We start from the raw sequence: 17,231 nt of genomic DNA on the forward strand, positions 1-17,231 counted from the left end.
GACTGTCCCTGCAGCCCAGAGAGGAGACCAGGCTGGGGAGCCTTGAGGCCAGATAACTAGCCAATCATGCCCATTTCACAGAGGGAACGTTGAAGGCCTGAGGTGCTTGGGACTGACCTAGAGCACCCTGGGGAGTGGTTGGTAGTCCCTTTGTGGCTTGTAAGAGGAGAGCCCAGGGCTATGTGGCCGTACCCCTCCCCCACTCTGGTCCCCAGCTGGAGCATTTGTCTGCAGGATCCAGGTCAGGTCTGGGGGAGATGGGAAGAAGCCCAGGATAACAAAGTCCCCAGAGCTCAGGTCTGCACTCGGTCTTCCCATGTGGAGGACAAAGCTCCTTAGAGAAAATGCTTGCTGTCCTAAAGCTGGCAGGAAATGCACATCGATAGCTCATTCCAGCAAGAAGGTGTGCAGGGGAAAAAAAGCCTGTGAGAACTTAGGCCAAAATGTTAGCCCCGGGGATGGTGGGCGTTATTCGCCTTCTTTCGCTTTGATTTTCACATTTCCTAGGATGTAGGTGAAACCTTTATGCCAGAAAAATGAAGTTACCATGGAAAGGAGAGAGGTCTAAGAAAAGGTGCCCTGAGAACAGCCAGCTCCCTATTCATGAGACTCTGGGGTCACCATGTGTGAGTGGCTTCCAGAGGGACCCTGGCCCCGGGCCCATCCCCCAGAACAGGCACGCCTGGGGCAGACAGCTTAGCCCGTGTGTCTCTCTTTCTCGGAATTTGGGTCAGCGAGAGTCCAGACCTGGGGCTACTGGGATGTAGCACAGCCAGAATGCCATTCAAACCTCTGCTGTCCTTCGTATCATGTGGGTTAGGCCTCAGGGCCCTCGCCTTCCCACCTCCACCTGGAAAGCCACCCCACCCCACCCCCAGGCTGCCCTCTGCCCCTCCCAGCCAGAGGTGGCCCTAGGGCTATTTGCTTCACCTCCATCCGGGTGCCCAGGTGGGTGCTTAGCACTGTTGACTGCCTTCCTTACCGACTCCGACTCCGGCCCCGAAGTGCCTTTCCAGGGGGTCCCCCTACAATGTAGTCAAGTTCGACCTCGTGCAAATGGTCTTTGGAATCACAGCTGAGCCTTGATCCTGGGTGAGGATTCGATCTCTGTCTCCCCCATATACCTAGTACAGAGCACCCATTCATTCGGTCAGCTGTTATTCAGCCAAGTGCCAGGGCCCAGGCTAGGTGCCAGGGGCACTGATCTGCTGACTTGAGGGTGTGACGTGTCTGTGTTTTTGAGCACGTGTTTTGTGCACATCACCTGCATGCACACACAGCATGAGCATCTCTGTCATATGTGAACTCTGGTCTTTGAGGCTGTGACAGTGTGTAATCCTGCCGGGACTCTGGGCACACCTGGTTAATTCATTCTGCCAGTGATTAACAGACACCCACTAAGGAAGTACCAGGCTCTAACCCCAAAGAAAAATGACCCAAGGTCTCTGTCCTCGGGAAGTGCCATCTTGGGGGCTGTCGCAGTGTGGACTGGTGGGGGCAGTGGCCGGCAGGGCTTGGGGTGGTCAGAAACATGGTCCTGGAGACATGGGAAAGGGTATTCCTGCCCAGCTGTGAGGAAGATCTCCAGTATCCCCTTCAGCCCAGTGATCTGGGGCCTGAGACAGGCCTCCCCAGCCATTTTTTTAAAATTTTTTTAACGTTTATTTATTTTTGAGACAGAGAGAGACAGAGCATGAACAGGGGAGGGGCAGAGAGAGAGGGAGACACAGAATCTGAAACAGGCTCCAGGCTCTGAGCTGTCAGCACAGAGCCCGACATGGGGCTCGAACTCACATACCACAAGATCATGACCTGGGCCGAGGTCAGACGCTTAACTGACCGAGCCACCCAGGCGCCCCTCCCCAGCCATTTTCATGCCCTAAAGCAGCCCCGAGGGCCTACGGAACCGGAGCTCCAGGTGGTGACCCGTGGGCCCCGACTGCTGGGGGCTGGGAGAGAATACAGGGAATGAAAATGAAGCATGTTGGCTGGAGGACCTGCCTGGGCTGCAGACCTTTCTGAGAGGCGAACTTGGGGACCAGGCAGCAGAACACAGAACCTGGAGAGTAGAACCCCGTGATCCAGACCAGAGAAGCAGGATCACGGAACTTAGAGGAGGAAGATGGAGCAGCAGACCTAGACTTTGGGCCTTCTAGAACCTGGAACACTCAAGTCGGCCGGAAGCTGGAAGATCCAGTCTGTGCCCCCGGTGGTCAGTGGGGGAAACTGAGGTCCGGCAGGAACGGGGAGGCCTTGAGCATTGGTGAGCTGCAGTGGCACGCAGGTGGTCTCTGCTGAGCCAGGACCTCCCCACAGCTCGCTGCCGCCTGACCTCGGGCGAGTCCTGTCCCCTCTCCAAACCTCAGGTTCCCCCTCTGTGAAATGGTCATGTGACGGTGAGACAAGATGGAGCATCTCACCTGGTGCTCAGGCTCTCCCGGCAAGCTAGTGGCATGGCTAAGGCCTGGACCCTGGCCACCTGACTCCTGAATGACTCTGTCCCCTTGTGGTGATGGTCTGGCCACTGCTGTTCCTTTCTCTTCTTTCTCACACTCAGTGGGACATTTGGGCACTTGAGGCCCTTTTCTGGAATGCTCTCGGGATCTAGTAGAGGGAAAAGACTAATCAGAGGAGCAAGAACAGACTGGCGGCTCCATATGAAGGAGCAGGGGCCCGGTGCCTACAGCCCTGCATGGTGGCCTGTGCCATTTGGTGAGGGCTTCTCGAGTGTCCCCCAGTGGAGACGGTCGGGTCCTGAGCCGAGGGCGCCGCGGCCCCTCGAAGGCAGGGGTGGGCAGAGGTGGATTGGGAAGGGAAAAGAGAAAGGACTCATTGTTCCAGCTCCACGGAGGCTTCCCAGGTGCACCTGCTCCAGGCCACCTATCCTGAAGGAGGTGGACGACCTTGCTCGGGCTCCCAGAGAGCTGGAGCTGTAGGATCTGGGCCAGGAGCAGCCCGGTCACTTCCCCAGATCCCTGTGAGGCGGCGCTACCAGCCCCCGCTTTTCTGACTCCAAGAGAGCAGGATTCCAGAGTTGGGGGCGGGGGGCGTTGGGGCCAGGGTTCCAGCCCATCCTTTGAGCCAGCAGCAGCCAGGCATGGTGCCAGGCACTGAGCACCCAGGGGGGAACCGAGATCCCTTCCTGTTTCCCCTCCTTCCTTGCCGGGTCTCCTCGGGACCATCAGCCATCCTGCTCAGAGCGCTTGGAAGGCTGGAGTCCTTCCCCGTGGCTCTGCTCTCCACCACATCCCTCCCATTGTGGGGGACCCATCGAGTTCCTGTACATGAGCCACCTCATCGGGGTGTGCCTTGCCCAGGCAGGACTAGACTTTTTCGAACCCCAGACCAGTTCTGAGAGCCCAGCAGCACTGACTGAAGGTGCAGGTGTGTGGATTTGGGGGCGGTGGGGGGGGTGTCGTTTATTCATTCAACAGGCCAAGGTCAGCGCCTCCTTTGCATCAGGCTCTGTGCTGGGGCCCTAGGAGAGTTGGGCAGCACTGCCCAGTGTGGGGTGAGGAGCCCTGGGGGGCAGGCCAGGGGTGAGGCAGCTCAGTCCTTCCTCAGCCTGGGGGAAGTGCAGTTCAGCTGAGCCTCCCTGGGCAGGGAGTGAAAGATTCCACAGAAACTTGGAGCCTCCTAGAGGATTTGGACTTTATCCTGGGAGCAGGTGTTCCAAGCTGAGAGGGGCAGCATCAGATGTGGCTTTTGCTTGGCTCGTGGGGCTCAAGCCAGGAGCCCCTTCCCTGGCAAGGCTGCTGCTGTTGTCCAGGTGAGCGTGGATGGTGGCGCAGGCAGCGAGGGCCAGTGGCACAGGGGGCCAGGTGGGACGACAAGTACCTGGGCGTGGAAGAGACGTGCCCGGCGATGGGGAGTGCGAGGTCAGCGAGAAGCCAGATTCAGGATGACTGCCGGGCTCCTGGCCTGGGAGACTGGGTGGATGGTCACATCTCGGGTTATCAGCTCAGGTTTCGGGAAGCACTATTTGAGCGAGTTCTTTGTGGCTGGTTTTGCAGTGGAGGGTCCCAGGCAGGATGGGAGCCCACTCTGAGCCCAGGCCTGTGCCCTCCAGCTTGGCTCAGACCCCGCCGGGTCTGTTCCTCTCTCTCCCTTAACCCTGCAGGCACCTTAGCCTCTTGAGTGCCATGGCTGCACCTCGCAACTGTGCCCTGTCCACATGGGGGAGCGCCACTCCATTCCTGCTGCCTGGGTCCATGGGGACCGCCCTCTGCCCCCGCACCCCGACCCTGTGCTTTGATGTGTCTCATCCCCTGGCTGTGCAAGGGCATCCCCTCCACGCCTCAAGGCGCAGCTCCTGGAACAAAGCCTCTGGCACTACAGCTTGAATCTGTCACCCTCCTGGCCCTGTGCTAGAGCAGGCTCCCTGAGGACAGAGGATGGCTGGGGCACACCCTCCCCTCCCCTCCCCCACCTCAAGCCTGTGGGCTAGAGATGGAGCTGAAGCTCCATGCTGAAGTGGCCCTTTGTACATTGTCCCCCTGGGGGAGGGGGAAGCCTGGGGGAGGGGCTGGCACTGCCCGACACCCTGTGCTGATCTCAGTGGCACTGAGGATCCAGGTGGGGAGTGGGGAGGCGGCAGGGGGGGTGGGTTCTCTGGGCCTGGGATCAGGGGAGAACACCCTGCCAGGTTGGGCTCGCACTGGCCGGGCCTGCCGCCCCACACTAGAAGGTACTTGTCATTCAGAGTCTGTCATCACTTCTCAGGCAAGGTGTGTAGTCACACAACAGTTGTTTAGGGAGCACTGCTCCCGGCCAGGCTTTGTCCTAGGGGCTGGGGCTCCACCTGGACCAGTGACCTGTGAATGAGGCTTACAGGCTTAAGATGACCCTGCTCTCCTGTTGACATTCTGAGCGCCAGGGTGTGGGTGGGGGAGACAGACCAGGAACAGGTAAACAAGGAGCTGGCTAGCTTCCTCTGTGAGTGCTGGGGAGCAGAAGACCCGGGCGGGGACAGCCACTGTAGCTGGAGGGCCAGGAGGGCCCCTCTGAGCAGGCAGCCACATTCCAGGCGAAGGAGTAGCCAGTGGGAGGACCCTGCGACGGAAAGGTGGGGACTGTGACTGGAGCCCAGTGGACGAGGGCGGCGAGGGCAGCAAAGATTCGAGGACCAGCTTGGCGGGGTCTGTGGGCCCAGAGAGGAGTTTGCATTTCATTCTGAGGGAGACTAGTGTGCGGGTGGGGTCGAGGGGAGGGGGGACGTGGCCTGGTGGGGACTTTGCAGTGACAGAATTTGTGGGGCCCAGTGCCAAATGAAAATGTAGGCCCCGAGGGGCGTCTGGGTGTCTCAATGGGTTAAGCATGCGGGTTGATTTCTGCTCAGGTCAGGAGTCCAGGGTTATGGGATTGAGCCCTGCGTCTGGCTCCGCATCTAGCCCGGAGCTTGCTTAAGAATCTCTCTCTCTCTCCCTCTGCCCCCCTCCCCCACTCTTGTGTGCTCTCTCTCTCTCTCTCTCAGTCTCTCTCCCAAATAAAATAGGGGCACCTGGGTGGCTCACTTGGTGACCACTTCTGCTCAGGTCGTGATATCGAAGTTCGTGAGTTTGAGCTCTGCGTCGGGCTCTGTGCTGACAGCTCAGAGCCTGGAGCCTGCTTCAGACTCCGCATTTCCCTCTCTCTCTGCCCCTCCCCTGCTCATGCTCGGTCTCTCTCTCTCTCTCAAAAATAAACATAAAAAAATAAAATAAAATAATGAAAAAAACGAATGAAATCACAACTATATTCAGTTAATCTGAGAAATGCAAAGTTGGTTTAACATGAGCAAATAATGTAATTCCCCACGGTAACAAATACTTTATTTTATTTTTTTTAATTTTTACTTTTGTAATTTAATTTTTTATTTTTTAGAATTTACATGCAAATTAGTTAGCATAGAGTGAAACAATGATTTCAGGAGTAGATTCCTTAGTGCCCCTTGCCCATTTAGCCCATCCCGCCTCCCAATACCCCTCCAGCAACCCTCAGTTTGTTCTCCATATTGGTGAGTCTCTTCTGTTTTGTCCCCCTCCCTGTTTTTATGTTTGTTTCCCTTCCCTTATGTTCATCTGTTTTGTCTCTTACAGTCCTCATACGAGTGAAGTCATATGATTTTTGTCTTTCTCTGACTGACTAATTTCACTTAGCATAATACCCTCCAGTTCCATCCATGTAGTTGCATATGGCAAGATTTCATTCTTTTTGATTGCCGAGGAATACTCCATTGTATCTAGATACCACATCTTCTGTATCCTTTCATCCATCGATGGACATTTGGGCTCCTTTGCATACTTTGGCTATTGTTGATAGTGCTGCTATAGACATGGGGTGCATGTGTCCCTTAGAAACAGCACACCTGTATCTCGTGGATGAATGCCTAGTAGTGCAATTGCTGGGTCGTTGGGTAGTTCTATTTTTCGTGTTTGGAGGAAACTCCATACTGTTTTCCAGAGTGGCTGCACCAGCTTGCATCGCCACCAACAATGCAAAAGAGATCCTCCTTCTCCACATCCCTCGCCAACATCTGTTGTTGCCTGAGTTGTTAATGTGAGCCATTCTGACAGGCGTAAGGTGGTAGCTCAGTGTGGTTTTGATTTGTATTTCCCTGATGACGAGTGATGTGGAGTATTTTTTCATGCGTCGGTTGGCCATCTGGATGTCTTCTTTGGAGAAGTGTCTACTCATGGCTTTTGCCCATTTTTTCACTGGATTATTTGTTGTTTGGGTGTTGAGTTTGAGACGTTCTTTGTAGATTTCGGATAGTAACCCTGTATCTGATATGTCATTTGCAAATACCTTCTCCCCTTCTGTCAGTTGCCTTTTCGTTTTGCTGATTGTTTCCTTCGCTGTGCAGAAGCCTTTTAGTCTGATGAGGTCCCAGTAGTTCATTTTTGCTTTTGTTTCCCTTGCCTCCGGAGACGTGTTGAATAAGCAGTTGCTGCGGCCAAGATCAAAGAGGTTTTTGCCTGCTTTCAACTCGAGGATTTTGATGGCTTCCTGTCTTGCATTGAGGCCTTCCATCCATTTTGAGTTTATTTTTGTGTATGGTGTAAGAAAGTGGTCCAGGTTCATTCTTCTGCATGTCGCTGTCCAGTTTTCCCAGCACCGCTTGCTGGAGAGACTGTCTTTACGCCATTGGATATTCTTTCCTGCTCTGTGAAAGATCAGTTGGCCATACGTTTGTGGGTCCATGTCTGGGTTCTGTATTCTGTTCCATTGATCTGAGTGCCTGTTCTAGTGCCAGTACCATACGGTCTGGATGATTACAGCTTTGTAGTATAGCTTGAAGTCTGGGATTGTGATGCCTCCTGCTTTGGTTTTCTTTTTCAAGATTGCGTTGGCTCTTCGGGCCCTTTTCGGGTTCCATACACATTTTAGGAGTATAGGTTCTAGCTCTGTGAAGAATGCTGGTGTTACTTTGATAGGGATTGCATTGAACATGTAGATTGCTTTGGGTAGTATCGACCTTTTAACAATATTTGTTCTTCCTATCCAGGAGCATGGACTCTTTTTCCATTTTTTTTTGTGTCTTCTTCCATTTCTTTCATAAGCTTTCTATAGTTTTCAGTATATACATTTTCCACCTCTTTGGTTAGATTTATTCCTACGTATTTTGTGGCTTTTTGTGCAACTGTCAATGGGATCGATTCCTTGATTTCTCTTTCTGTTGCTTCATTGTTGGTGGATAGGAATGCAACCGATTTCTGCGCATCGATTTTATATCCTGCAACTTTGCCGAATTCATGAATCCATTCTAGCCGTTTTGTGGTGGCATCTTTGGGGTTTTCCGTATAGAGTATCGTGTCATCTGCGAAGAGGGAAAGTTTGACCTCCTCCTTGCCGATGTGGATGCCTTTTATTTCTTTGTGTTGTCTGATTGCAGAGGCTAAGACTTCCAATACTATGTTGAGTAACAGTGGCGAGAGTGGACATCCCTGTCTTGTTCCTGACCTTAGGGGGGAAACTCTCCCATTTGTCCCCACTGAGGATGATATTAGCGTCGGGTTGTTCATATATGGCTTTTAGGATCTCGAGGTATGCCCCCTCTGTCCCTACTTTCTTGAGGGTTTTATCAAGAAAGGATGCTGTGTTTTGTCAAATGCTTTCTCTGCGTGCCCTTTCTTTTCTTGATGTGATGAATCACGTTAATTGTTTTGCGGATATTGAGCCAGCCCCGCATCCCAGGTATAAATCCCGCTTGGTCGTGGTGAGTAATACTTTTCATGTATTGTTGGATCCGGTTGGCTAATATCTTGTTGAGAATTTTTGCATCCATGTTCCTCAGGGAAAGTGGTCTATAGTTCTCCTTTTTAGTGGGGTCTCTGAGTGGTTTTGGAATCAAGGTAATGCTGGCTTCATGGAAAGAGTTTGCAAGTTTTCCTTCCATTTCTATGTTTTGGAACAGTTTCAAGAGAATAGGTGCTAACTCTTCCTTAAATGTTTGGGAGAATTCCCCCTGGAAAGCCATCTGGCCCTGGACTCTTGTTTTTTGGCAGAGTTTTGATTACTAATTCGATTTCCTGACTGGTTATGGGTCTGTTCAAATGTTCTACTTCTTCCTGTTTCAGTGTTGGTAGTGTCTATGTTTCTAGGAATTTGTCCATTTCTTTCAGATTACCCATTTGATTGGCATAGAATTGCTCATACTGTTCTCTTAGTATTGTTTTTATTTCTGCTGTGTTGGTTGTGATCTCTCCTCTTTCATTCTTGATTTTATTTATTTCGGTCCTTTCCTTTTTTTCTTTTTTGACCAGACTGGCTAGTGGTTTATCAATTTTGTTCATTCTTTCAAGGCACCAGATTCTGGCTTGATTGATCTGTTCAACTGGTATTTTTGTGGGGTTTTTTGTTTGTTTGTTTGTTTGTTTGTTTGTTTCGATAGCATTAATTTCTGCTGTAATCCTTATTATTTCCTCTCTTCTGCTGATTTGGGGTTTTATTTGCTGTTCTTTTTCCATCTCCTTAAGGCATAAGGTTAGGTTGTGTATCTGAGATCTCTCTTCCTGGATTGCTACCTATTTTCCTCTTATAACCACCTTTGCTGCGTCCCAGAGGTTTTGGGTTGTGGTGTTATCCCTTTCATTGACTTCCATATACTTTTCAATTTCCTCTTTCACTGCTTGGTTGGCCCATTCATTCTTTAGTAGGATGTTCTTCAGTCTCCAAGTATGTGTTACCTTTCCCAATTGTTTCTTGTGGTTGATTTCGAGTTTCATAGTGTTGTGTCCTGAAAATATGCACGGTATGATCTCGATCTTTTTGTACTCACTTAGGGCTGATTTATGTGCCAGTATATGGTCTATTCTGGAGAACGTTCCGTGTGCACTGGAGAAGGATGTATATTCTGCTGGTTTAGGATGAAATGTTCTGAATATATCTGTTAAGTCCATCAGGTCCAGTGTGTCATTCAAAGCCATTGTTTCCTTGTTGATTGTTTTGATTAGATGATCTCTCCATTGCTGTGAGTGGGGTGTTGAAGTCTCCTACTATTATGGTATTACTATCGATGAGTTTCTTTATGCTTGTGATTAATGGATTTACATATTTGGGTGCTGTCACATTTGGCGCATAAATGTTTACAATTGTTAGGTCTTCTTGGTGGATAGACCCCTTGATTATGCCATAATGCCCTTCTGCATCTCTTGATACAGTCTTTATTTTAAAGTCTAGATTGTCTGATATAAGTATGGCTACTCTAGCTTTCTTTTGTTGACCATTAGCATGATAGATGGTTCTCCATCCCCTTACTTTCAATCTGAAGGTGTCTTTAGGTCTAAACTGGGTCTCCTGTAAACAGCATATAGATGGACCTTGTGTTCTTATCCATTCTGTTACCCTATGCCTTTTGATTGGAGCATTGAGTCCATTGACATTTAGAGTGAGTACTGAAAGATATGAATTTATTGCCATTATGATGCTTGTAGACGTGGAGTTTCTGGTGGTGTTCTCTGGTCCTTTCTAATCTTTGCTGCTTTTGGTATATATATATATATATATATATATATATATATACATATACACATATATATGTGTATGTATATATGTGTGTATATGTATATATATATGTATGTATGAATGTATATGTAATTTTTTTTCATCCTTTCTTGCCTCAGAAAGTCCCCCTTAAAAATTCTTGCAGGGCTGGTTTAGTGGTCACAAATTCCTTTAATTTTTGTTTGTCTGGGAAACTTTTTCTCTCTCCTATTTTGAGTGACAGCCTTGCTGGATAAAGAATTCTTGGCTGCATTTATTTTTTATTTTATTTGTTTAATGTTTATTTATTTTTGACAGAGAGAGAGAGAGAGAGAGAGAGAGAGACAGAGACAGAGCATGAGCAGAGGAGCAGCAGAGAGAGAGGGAGACACAGAATCCGAAGCAGGCTCCAGGCTCTGAGCTGTCAGCACAGAGCCCGACGGGGGGCTCAAACTCACAGACCGCGAGATCACGACCAGAGCCGAAATCGGACGCCTAACCGACTGAGCCACCCAGGCGCCCCGCGCATATTTTTCTGATTCAGCACACTGAATATATCCCGCCACTGCTTTCTGGCCTGCCAAGTTTTTGTGGGTAGGTCTGCTGCAAACCTGATCTGTCTTCCCTTTGAGGTTCGGGAACGTTTTTTTTTTCCCCTTGCTGCTTTCATGATTCTCTCCTTGCCTGAGTATTTTGTGAATTTGACTATGATATGCCTTGTGGATGGTCGGTTTTTGTTGAATCTAATGGGGGTCCTCTGTGCTTCCTGGATTTTGACGTCTGTGTCTTTCCCCAGCTTTTGTACATGTTTTCCGCTATGATTTACTCACATTACCCTAATACCCCTATTTCTCTCTCTTCCGCTTCTGGGACCCCTATGATTCTGATGTTGTTCCTTTTTAATGAGTCACTGGTTTCTCTCATGCTTAAATCGTGCTCTTTTGCCTTAATCTCCCTCTTTTTTTTTTTCTGCTTCGTTATTCCCTATAAGTTTGTCCTCTATATCGCGGAATCTCTGTTCTGCCTTGTCCATCCTTGCCGCCACTGCATCCATCCGTGATTGCAGCTCAGTTATAGTATTTTCAATTTCGTTCTGGCTATTTTTTACTTCTTTTATCTCTGCAGAAAGGGGTTCTAATCTATTCTGGACCCCAGCTAATATTCTTATTATCGTGATTCTAAATTCTGGGTCAGACATCTTGCTTCTATCTGTGTTGGTTAAATCCCTGGCTGTCGTTTCTTCATGCTCTTTCCTTTGGGGTAAATTCCTGCTGAATTCTGTGGCTCAGGTTGTGCAGATTGTTGTGTTAGTCCTCCAATCAGTGTTCTAGGTGTGCAGGATGGTTTCGTTGGCCTGGCTTTATTTCATGGATGCGAGACACACACAAAACTTCCATGCTGTTCCGCCATCTTGGCCCCTCCCCCCATTCACAAATATTTTAAAAACTTATCTCAGGGTGCCTGGGTAGCTCAGTCGGTTAAGCATCCAACTTAGGCTCAGGTCATGATCTCACAGTGTGTGAGTTTCAGGGATTAGTGCCCTTATAAAGGAGGGCTGTGAGAGCTACCGTGGCCCTGCACCAAGCAGGAAGACCAGCGTCCATGAACCAGGAAGCAGGCCGTCGCTGGACACTGAATCTTCCAGTGCCTTCATTTTGGACTCCCCAGCCTCTAGAACTGTGAAAAATAAAACTTTTTTTCATAAGCCGATGGTATTTTGTTAGAGCAGCCCAAAAGGAGTAAGACAAGTGTCTGGGAACGCTTCAGACCTAAGCCTCCAACTAGCCGACAACTAGCAAAGAGCTGTGGAAATGAGTCCAGTCATACGGTCACAAGGAGATTCTCTTAAAAACAAACGCAATGGGCTTGGAAGCAGATTCTTCCCCATCGAAGCACCCAAATGGGGAAGCGCAGTCTAGCGGACACCTTGGGTACAGCCTTGTGAGCACCTGAACAAAGGACCCAGCTAAGCCATTGCTCAGCTTCTGACCCATAAAAATGTGAGATACATGTGTGTGGCTGTAAGACACTGTGTTGATGGTGATCTGTTGTAAACGGCAAGAGCAAACTAAGAGACTGATAAAAGATATACACTTTAAAAAACCCCACTATCTACATAGTTCTAGAAAACTGCTTTCACGTGTTGCAATTTCAAGAAGACATGAACACTCACTATCCTCACATTTACTCAACGTCATTCTTGTAGTAGGAAAGAAAAAAAAATGCAAGCTCTAGGAATTGGAAAGAAACGAAAATGCCACTATTTATAGATGATATGTCGCTGCATGCCCCGAAGCCAAAGGAATCTTCAGATAAGACACTCGAGTAAGAAACAATATATTGTGGGGAATAAGCTTAGACAATTAAAAGACTAGTTGTTTGGAAAAATCAGTATAAGAAATGTCTTTCCTGACAAACTATTGGCAGATTCAATGCAATTCCAATGAGAATCGGCTTTGGAGAGCTTGCCAAGTTGATTAAAGAAGACCTGTGGAGCCCTTCCTTCCTTTCTTCTTTCTCATCCCCAACAGTTTAGTTCCCAGTCCTAGAAACAGAGGCATGGAGTTGTGGGGGTCCAGAGTGAGGTGCTGGAGCTTAGACAGAATGGGGAAGGCATTACGTGTGGGACAGTCACCCTGCACAGTGTTGGAGCTCAAGTGAGAGCATCCCTGAAAAGTGAATGACATAGAATAATGAAGTATCACAGACTGGACAGGGTGGGGAGGCATCTGCACAGGGGAAGAGTAGCCCAGCGTGTGTTTTCAGAACCTGCAGGGGGGCAAACCGTCTGCAGAAGAGGTGGCCTGGCACAGGGTGTCTGAGAAAGGAGATATGTACATGTCTCAAAGTACTTCCCCACAAAATACTAAATAATTGGAAAGTGGAAAGTTAACATTCCAGGCGAGAAACCTGGCCGATACTACCTCCGGTGGCCAACATTAATATCCCAGCATTGGGACAAGTCAGAATTGTAGGTCTCATGATAGGATGCAATGAAAAGAGTAGGTTGTAGTGATACTCTTGCTAAAAATGTATGATCTGAATTTTGCCGTAAGGAAACCGAAGAAAAATCCACATTGAAAGACATTCCACATTACTGGAATTTACTCGTCAAAAGGTTAAAAGTCATGAAAGTCAAGGAAAGACAAAGGAACTGTTCTAGAGTGAAAGAGACTAAGACACACAACTGCATTCAATACATGGCTCTGAACAGGACCTTCCTTGGTATTATGTATACTACAGATAAGTGAGCAAACTTAAAAAGAATTATGAGGAATAAATGATAGAATTATACTGAACCCTTGAACAAAAGAGTTTTAATGGGTGCACTGACTACACACAGATTTTTTTTTCAGTACTGGAAATGTATTTTCTTTTATAATTTTCTTCACGGTATTTTTTTCTGTAGCTTACTTTATTTTAAGAATATAGTACGATACATATCATATACAAAAGATCATTGGTAGTAGCAGTGGTTAAGTCTTTGGGGGTCAAAGTTCATGGCTTTTTGACTGTGAGGGGCAGGGCTCAGAGCCCTTAACCCCATTGTTCAAGCAACAAGTGTATTAGAGTTAATGTTCTGATTGTGAAGGTTGTATGGTAGTTATGTGGAATGTACTGACTTGTAGGATTTAAATGCTACAGGAATCAGGCATCCCATTAGTAATTTACTTGCAAATGGCTCTGGGGCTGGGGTGGGGGGGGGGAGTTCTTTTTTTTTTTGTTTCTCTATTTTTTCTTTTCTCTAACTTTGTTTCCAAAAAGCAAATCAAAAATAACTAACTAAATAAATAGGAAAGGTGAAAAGCTTTAGGCAAATCTCATTTCTCCATGTGGAAAGAGCTATGAATCAGTGTTTACAATTAAAATTATAAATAGGTTTTATGGCTCTATAAAAAATTCTAATATGTACAAACATTGGCAATAGCCATAGCAGGAATACATCAAACTAATGTCTAAATCTTTAGGCCCACATATAGTGATAAAAATTGGAAAATACAAAAAAGCCATCCATGGATACTACTGAAGTATTAATGACAACTTGGTTGTTTGGGTGCTGTTCAAACAGCAGGGAGTGGAACAGTCTGATGTATGTCAAACCCTCTAGTGCTGGTTTCCACGTACAAAATGTGCTTAAAAGTTAATGAGATGCCAAGAAACATAGTTTAAAATATTATACAGATTTTCATTACACACATATGACACAAAAACATGTTCCTTTAATCAAGATTTTTCCATATAGTGTGTTCAATTGGGAAACAATGAAAATGTTTTGTAAGCACCCAGTAAATTTTTTCTATTTATTTTTCAAATCATATAATTTTTGTTCAAAATCTGTACATATTCTCGTGACGCTTTCCATACTGGATCTTGATTTAGAATTGAATCATCAGTAGATACTAAAGGAGTTCTACAGGATCCTCTTTCAAATTCGGTAGCAGCTGAAAAGGAAAAGAAAGAATTATCTTCTGTCTCCAAAATACTTTCCATTACAAGTCCTTAAAAAAAAAAAAAAAAGAAAAGAAAAGGAAAGAAAAGGAAAGAAAAAGAAAAAAAGAAAGTTGGGGCCTTTATGAAAAGGTGTCAAGAAAATTGAAAAATAACTACGTACAACTGCAATATGAAACCCAAGATTAGTATTAAATATATTTTGCTCAGGGTTGCACACTGAATGAATTGGTATTGTGGATAAATATCAGAGTTTCTGGTTTTTTCATTACAAGGTGAAATTACAAGATGAGGACACAGTCCACCCTGAACAATCATAAACTATAAACTGAAAAATCAAACAGGCATTTCCAAACATTTCTGAACAGGACCTTCCTTGATATACAGATGAAAGTGACAGGTATAAAACACAGCACTACTGGAACATACAGAAGGGACATCCCAGTTTTGCGTCAATATTGTCTGCTTTTTGGTGAAGGTGATATGTAAGCTGACACCTGAAGGACAAGGAAATAGTATGCTCGGTAGAGGGAAGAAGCACATAGAAAGAGCTAGATGTGAGGAAGAACACTTGTGCAATTATGAGTAGTTTAGTTTGACAAGGTGCTAGAGCAAAGCAGCAGAGTAGGGCAAATAGTGAGACAAGGCTGAATAATCTGGCAAGAAGCAAACTGATTTGGGTGTTTTCATTCCATGCTAAGGAATTTGAAGTTTTCCCCAAGGGCAAAAGCAATGACAAAGTCAAAGAGTGAAGATTGAAACCCGTTACCTGTCAAGTGACAGCTATATGACCTCTACTTACTTAACCAAGCATTACTAAGACGACTTTGGCTTTTTGGGTCTTCTATCACTAGCGGAAACAACAATTTGATAAAGCACACCTTTTCTGAGACTTGTGCCGGTTGACAGCTCCATAGGGATGCACCAGTGAAGGAAGATTATCGCCAGAAATAATAACAGATATATAGACTTAGGGAGATTGAAAAAACTTCTTTAACGTTTATTTATTTTTGAGAGAGAGACCAACCACAAGCGGGCAGGGGCACAGAGAGAGGGAGACACAGAATCTGAAGCAGGCTCCAGGCTCCGAGCTTTCAGCACAGAGCCCTCTGTAGGGTCTGAACCCACCTGAGCTGAAATCAGTCGCCCAACCGACTGAGCCACCTGGGTGCCCCTAGACTTTTGGGAGATTTTAAAAGAGCTATGGAACATGAGGACTAAATGAGGAAGAAGTGTGTTCTTCATTATGCTCATGCTTTTACATTTTTTATTAGATATGTACAAAAAAAAATGTGAATGCAGTATCCATTATCCAAACAATGGAAAGGGATGCCATTTACTATTTATAGTTTATTTCGGAAATCAATGATATCTAACTTCATACATTTTTGGCAACATACCTTCTTCTTCTAGTGCTCTGGTTACTTCTTTCTCCAACTCCCGCTGCATCTGAAATAAGTCAAATATTACTTAGAATGTGTACGGAAAACAAAAGACATTGTAGGAATTATATATAGCTTACGACATGTGGTCTTGAAACAATACTTGTAGAGATTAAACCAAAGTTAGGGATTGCTTACATAGGAAGACAATCACATGAATAAAATAAATTCCTACCTATTTTATGTTAGTTTTAGGTAATTGAGAACAGATACATACATACATACATACACACACACACACGTATATATGTGTGTATATATATATGTGTGTGTGTATATATATGTATATATAATATGTGTATAATATATATATATATAATATGCTGTTTAAGTGAATCTGATAAAAAGCACAATTAATATTGATCTATTGAATGTGTATAATCTCTGAAAGGTGATGTTTGATCTTACTGGTACAAAAAAGTTTAAACAAGAATCATATTGTATACTGAATTATTACTTGGAAATGATTCGAAAACCTGCCATTTATGAAAGTTTAATCAGTTTTTTACCTTAATGAATTGTTCCTTAAAATGGGCTTTCATTCTTTCACTTTTAGAAAAACAAACTTTGAAGGAATGCTTTTGCTATTAATTTTTCAGGACTGACTCTTAAATACATATAAAATGAAGTAAGTGGGACTGTCATACTGTCATGTGGAAAATTCTACTGGCAAAAAATTGAGTGATGGTATTTTGCTATCTGTATTATGACTAAAACACTTATTTCTTTTCATATGCACACAAAGATTTCAGAAAATCTCTTTGAAGAAAGGAAAAATAGAGGGTTACAACAGTTTTCAAACTTAGCTTTTGATTTATAACTTTCTCAATTAGAGATAAGGAAAACAATGTACAATTTTCAATTGTAACTTTGTTTCCTTTCTCCAAATTAGGACCAAGTTTGGAAACACTTGACTCATTACAGTTATGGTTATCTACTTACTTATGAAATGTGTACGAATATTTCCAACTACAGGTGACCCTTGAATAACACAGGGGTTGCGGTGCAGTCAAAAACCTGCATATAACTTTTCATCCCCCCCAAACTTAATTACTAATCACCTACTGTTGACCGGAAGCCTTACCGGTAACATAAACTGTCGATTCACACATGTTTTGTACAGTAGAATAAGCCAGGGCAAAAAAATGACATTGAGAAAAACAGAAGGAAGAGGAAATACACTTACAGTACTATACAGTATCCAAAAATAATCCATGTGTAAGTAAAGTAGACCCGCACAGTTCAAAACCATGTTGGTCAAGGGTCGACTGTATATTACAACTGTTCCTATCTAGAATGTTCTTATTTAGATCTTTCTTATACAAGGTAGCCTCTCCCTGAATGCCCCAAACGGGCTCCAAAATAGCGTACTGAACA

The 17,231-nt window shown here is 45.7% G+C and overlaps 2 protein-coding genes and 1 long non-coding RNA gene across 16 annotated transcripts in view; 2 read left to right on the plus strand and 1 right to left on the minus strand.

The window, feature by feature from the left end:
• Window positions 1–17,231, plus strand: part of LOC123588119 (ankyrin repeat domain-containing protein 26-like) — a 289,757-nt gene that overhangs the window by 193,308 nt on the left and 79,218 nt on the right. The gene's annotated exons all lie outside the window — the stretch shown is intronic.
• Window positions 1,865–16,524, plus strand: LOC123588124. 2 transcript variants are annotated; one of them, XR_006707714.1, is made up of 2 exons: window positions 1,865–3,769; window positions 16,454–16,524. It is a non-coding gene; the product is annotated as an uncharacterized LOC123588124 (long non-coding RNA). The 2 variants fall into 2 exon arrangements; XR_006707715.1 differs by lacking the exon at window positions 1,865–3,769 and adding an exon at window positions 10,511–10,557.
• Window positions 14,164–17,231, minus strand: part of LOC123588114 (ankyrin repeat domain-containing protein 26-like) — a 116,030-nt gene continuing 112,962 nt past the window's right edge. For 12 of the 13 annotated variants that reach the window (XM_045458414.1, XM_045458409.1, XM_045458416.1 and 9 more), the window contains 2 exons: window positions 15,818–15,861; window positions 14,164–14,407 (listed from right to left, as the gene is read on the minus strand). In XM_045458414.1, coding sequence (XP_045314370.1) covers window positions 14,272–14,407; window positions 15,818–15,861 — 180 coding nt within the window. In that variant the 3' untranslated portion in view covers window positions 14,164–14,271. The remainder of the gene's footprint in view (window positions 14,408–15,817; window positions 15,862–17,231) is intronic. The other variant, XM_045458412.1, reaches the window with a different exon arrangement.

The sequence above is a fragment of the Leopardus geoffroyi genome, chromosome D3 (genome assembly GCF_018350155.1).
Source record: "Leopardus geoffroyi isolate Oge1 chromosome D3, O.geoffroyi_Oge1_pat1.0, whole genome shotgun sequence".
Classification (NCBI taxonomy): Eukaryota; Metazoa; Chordata; class Mammalia; order Carnivora; family Felidae; genus Leopardus; species Leopardus geoffroyi.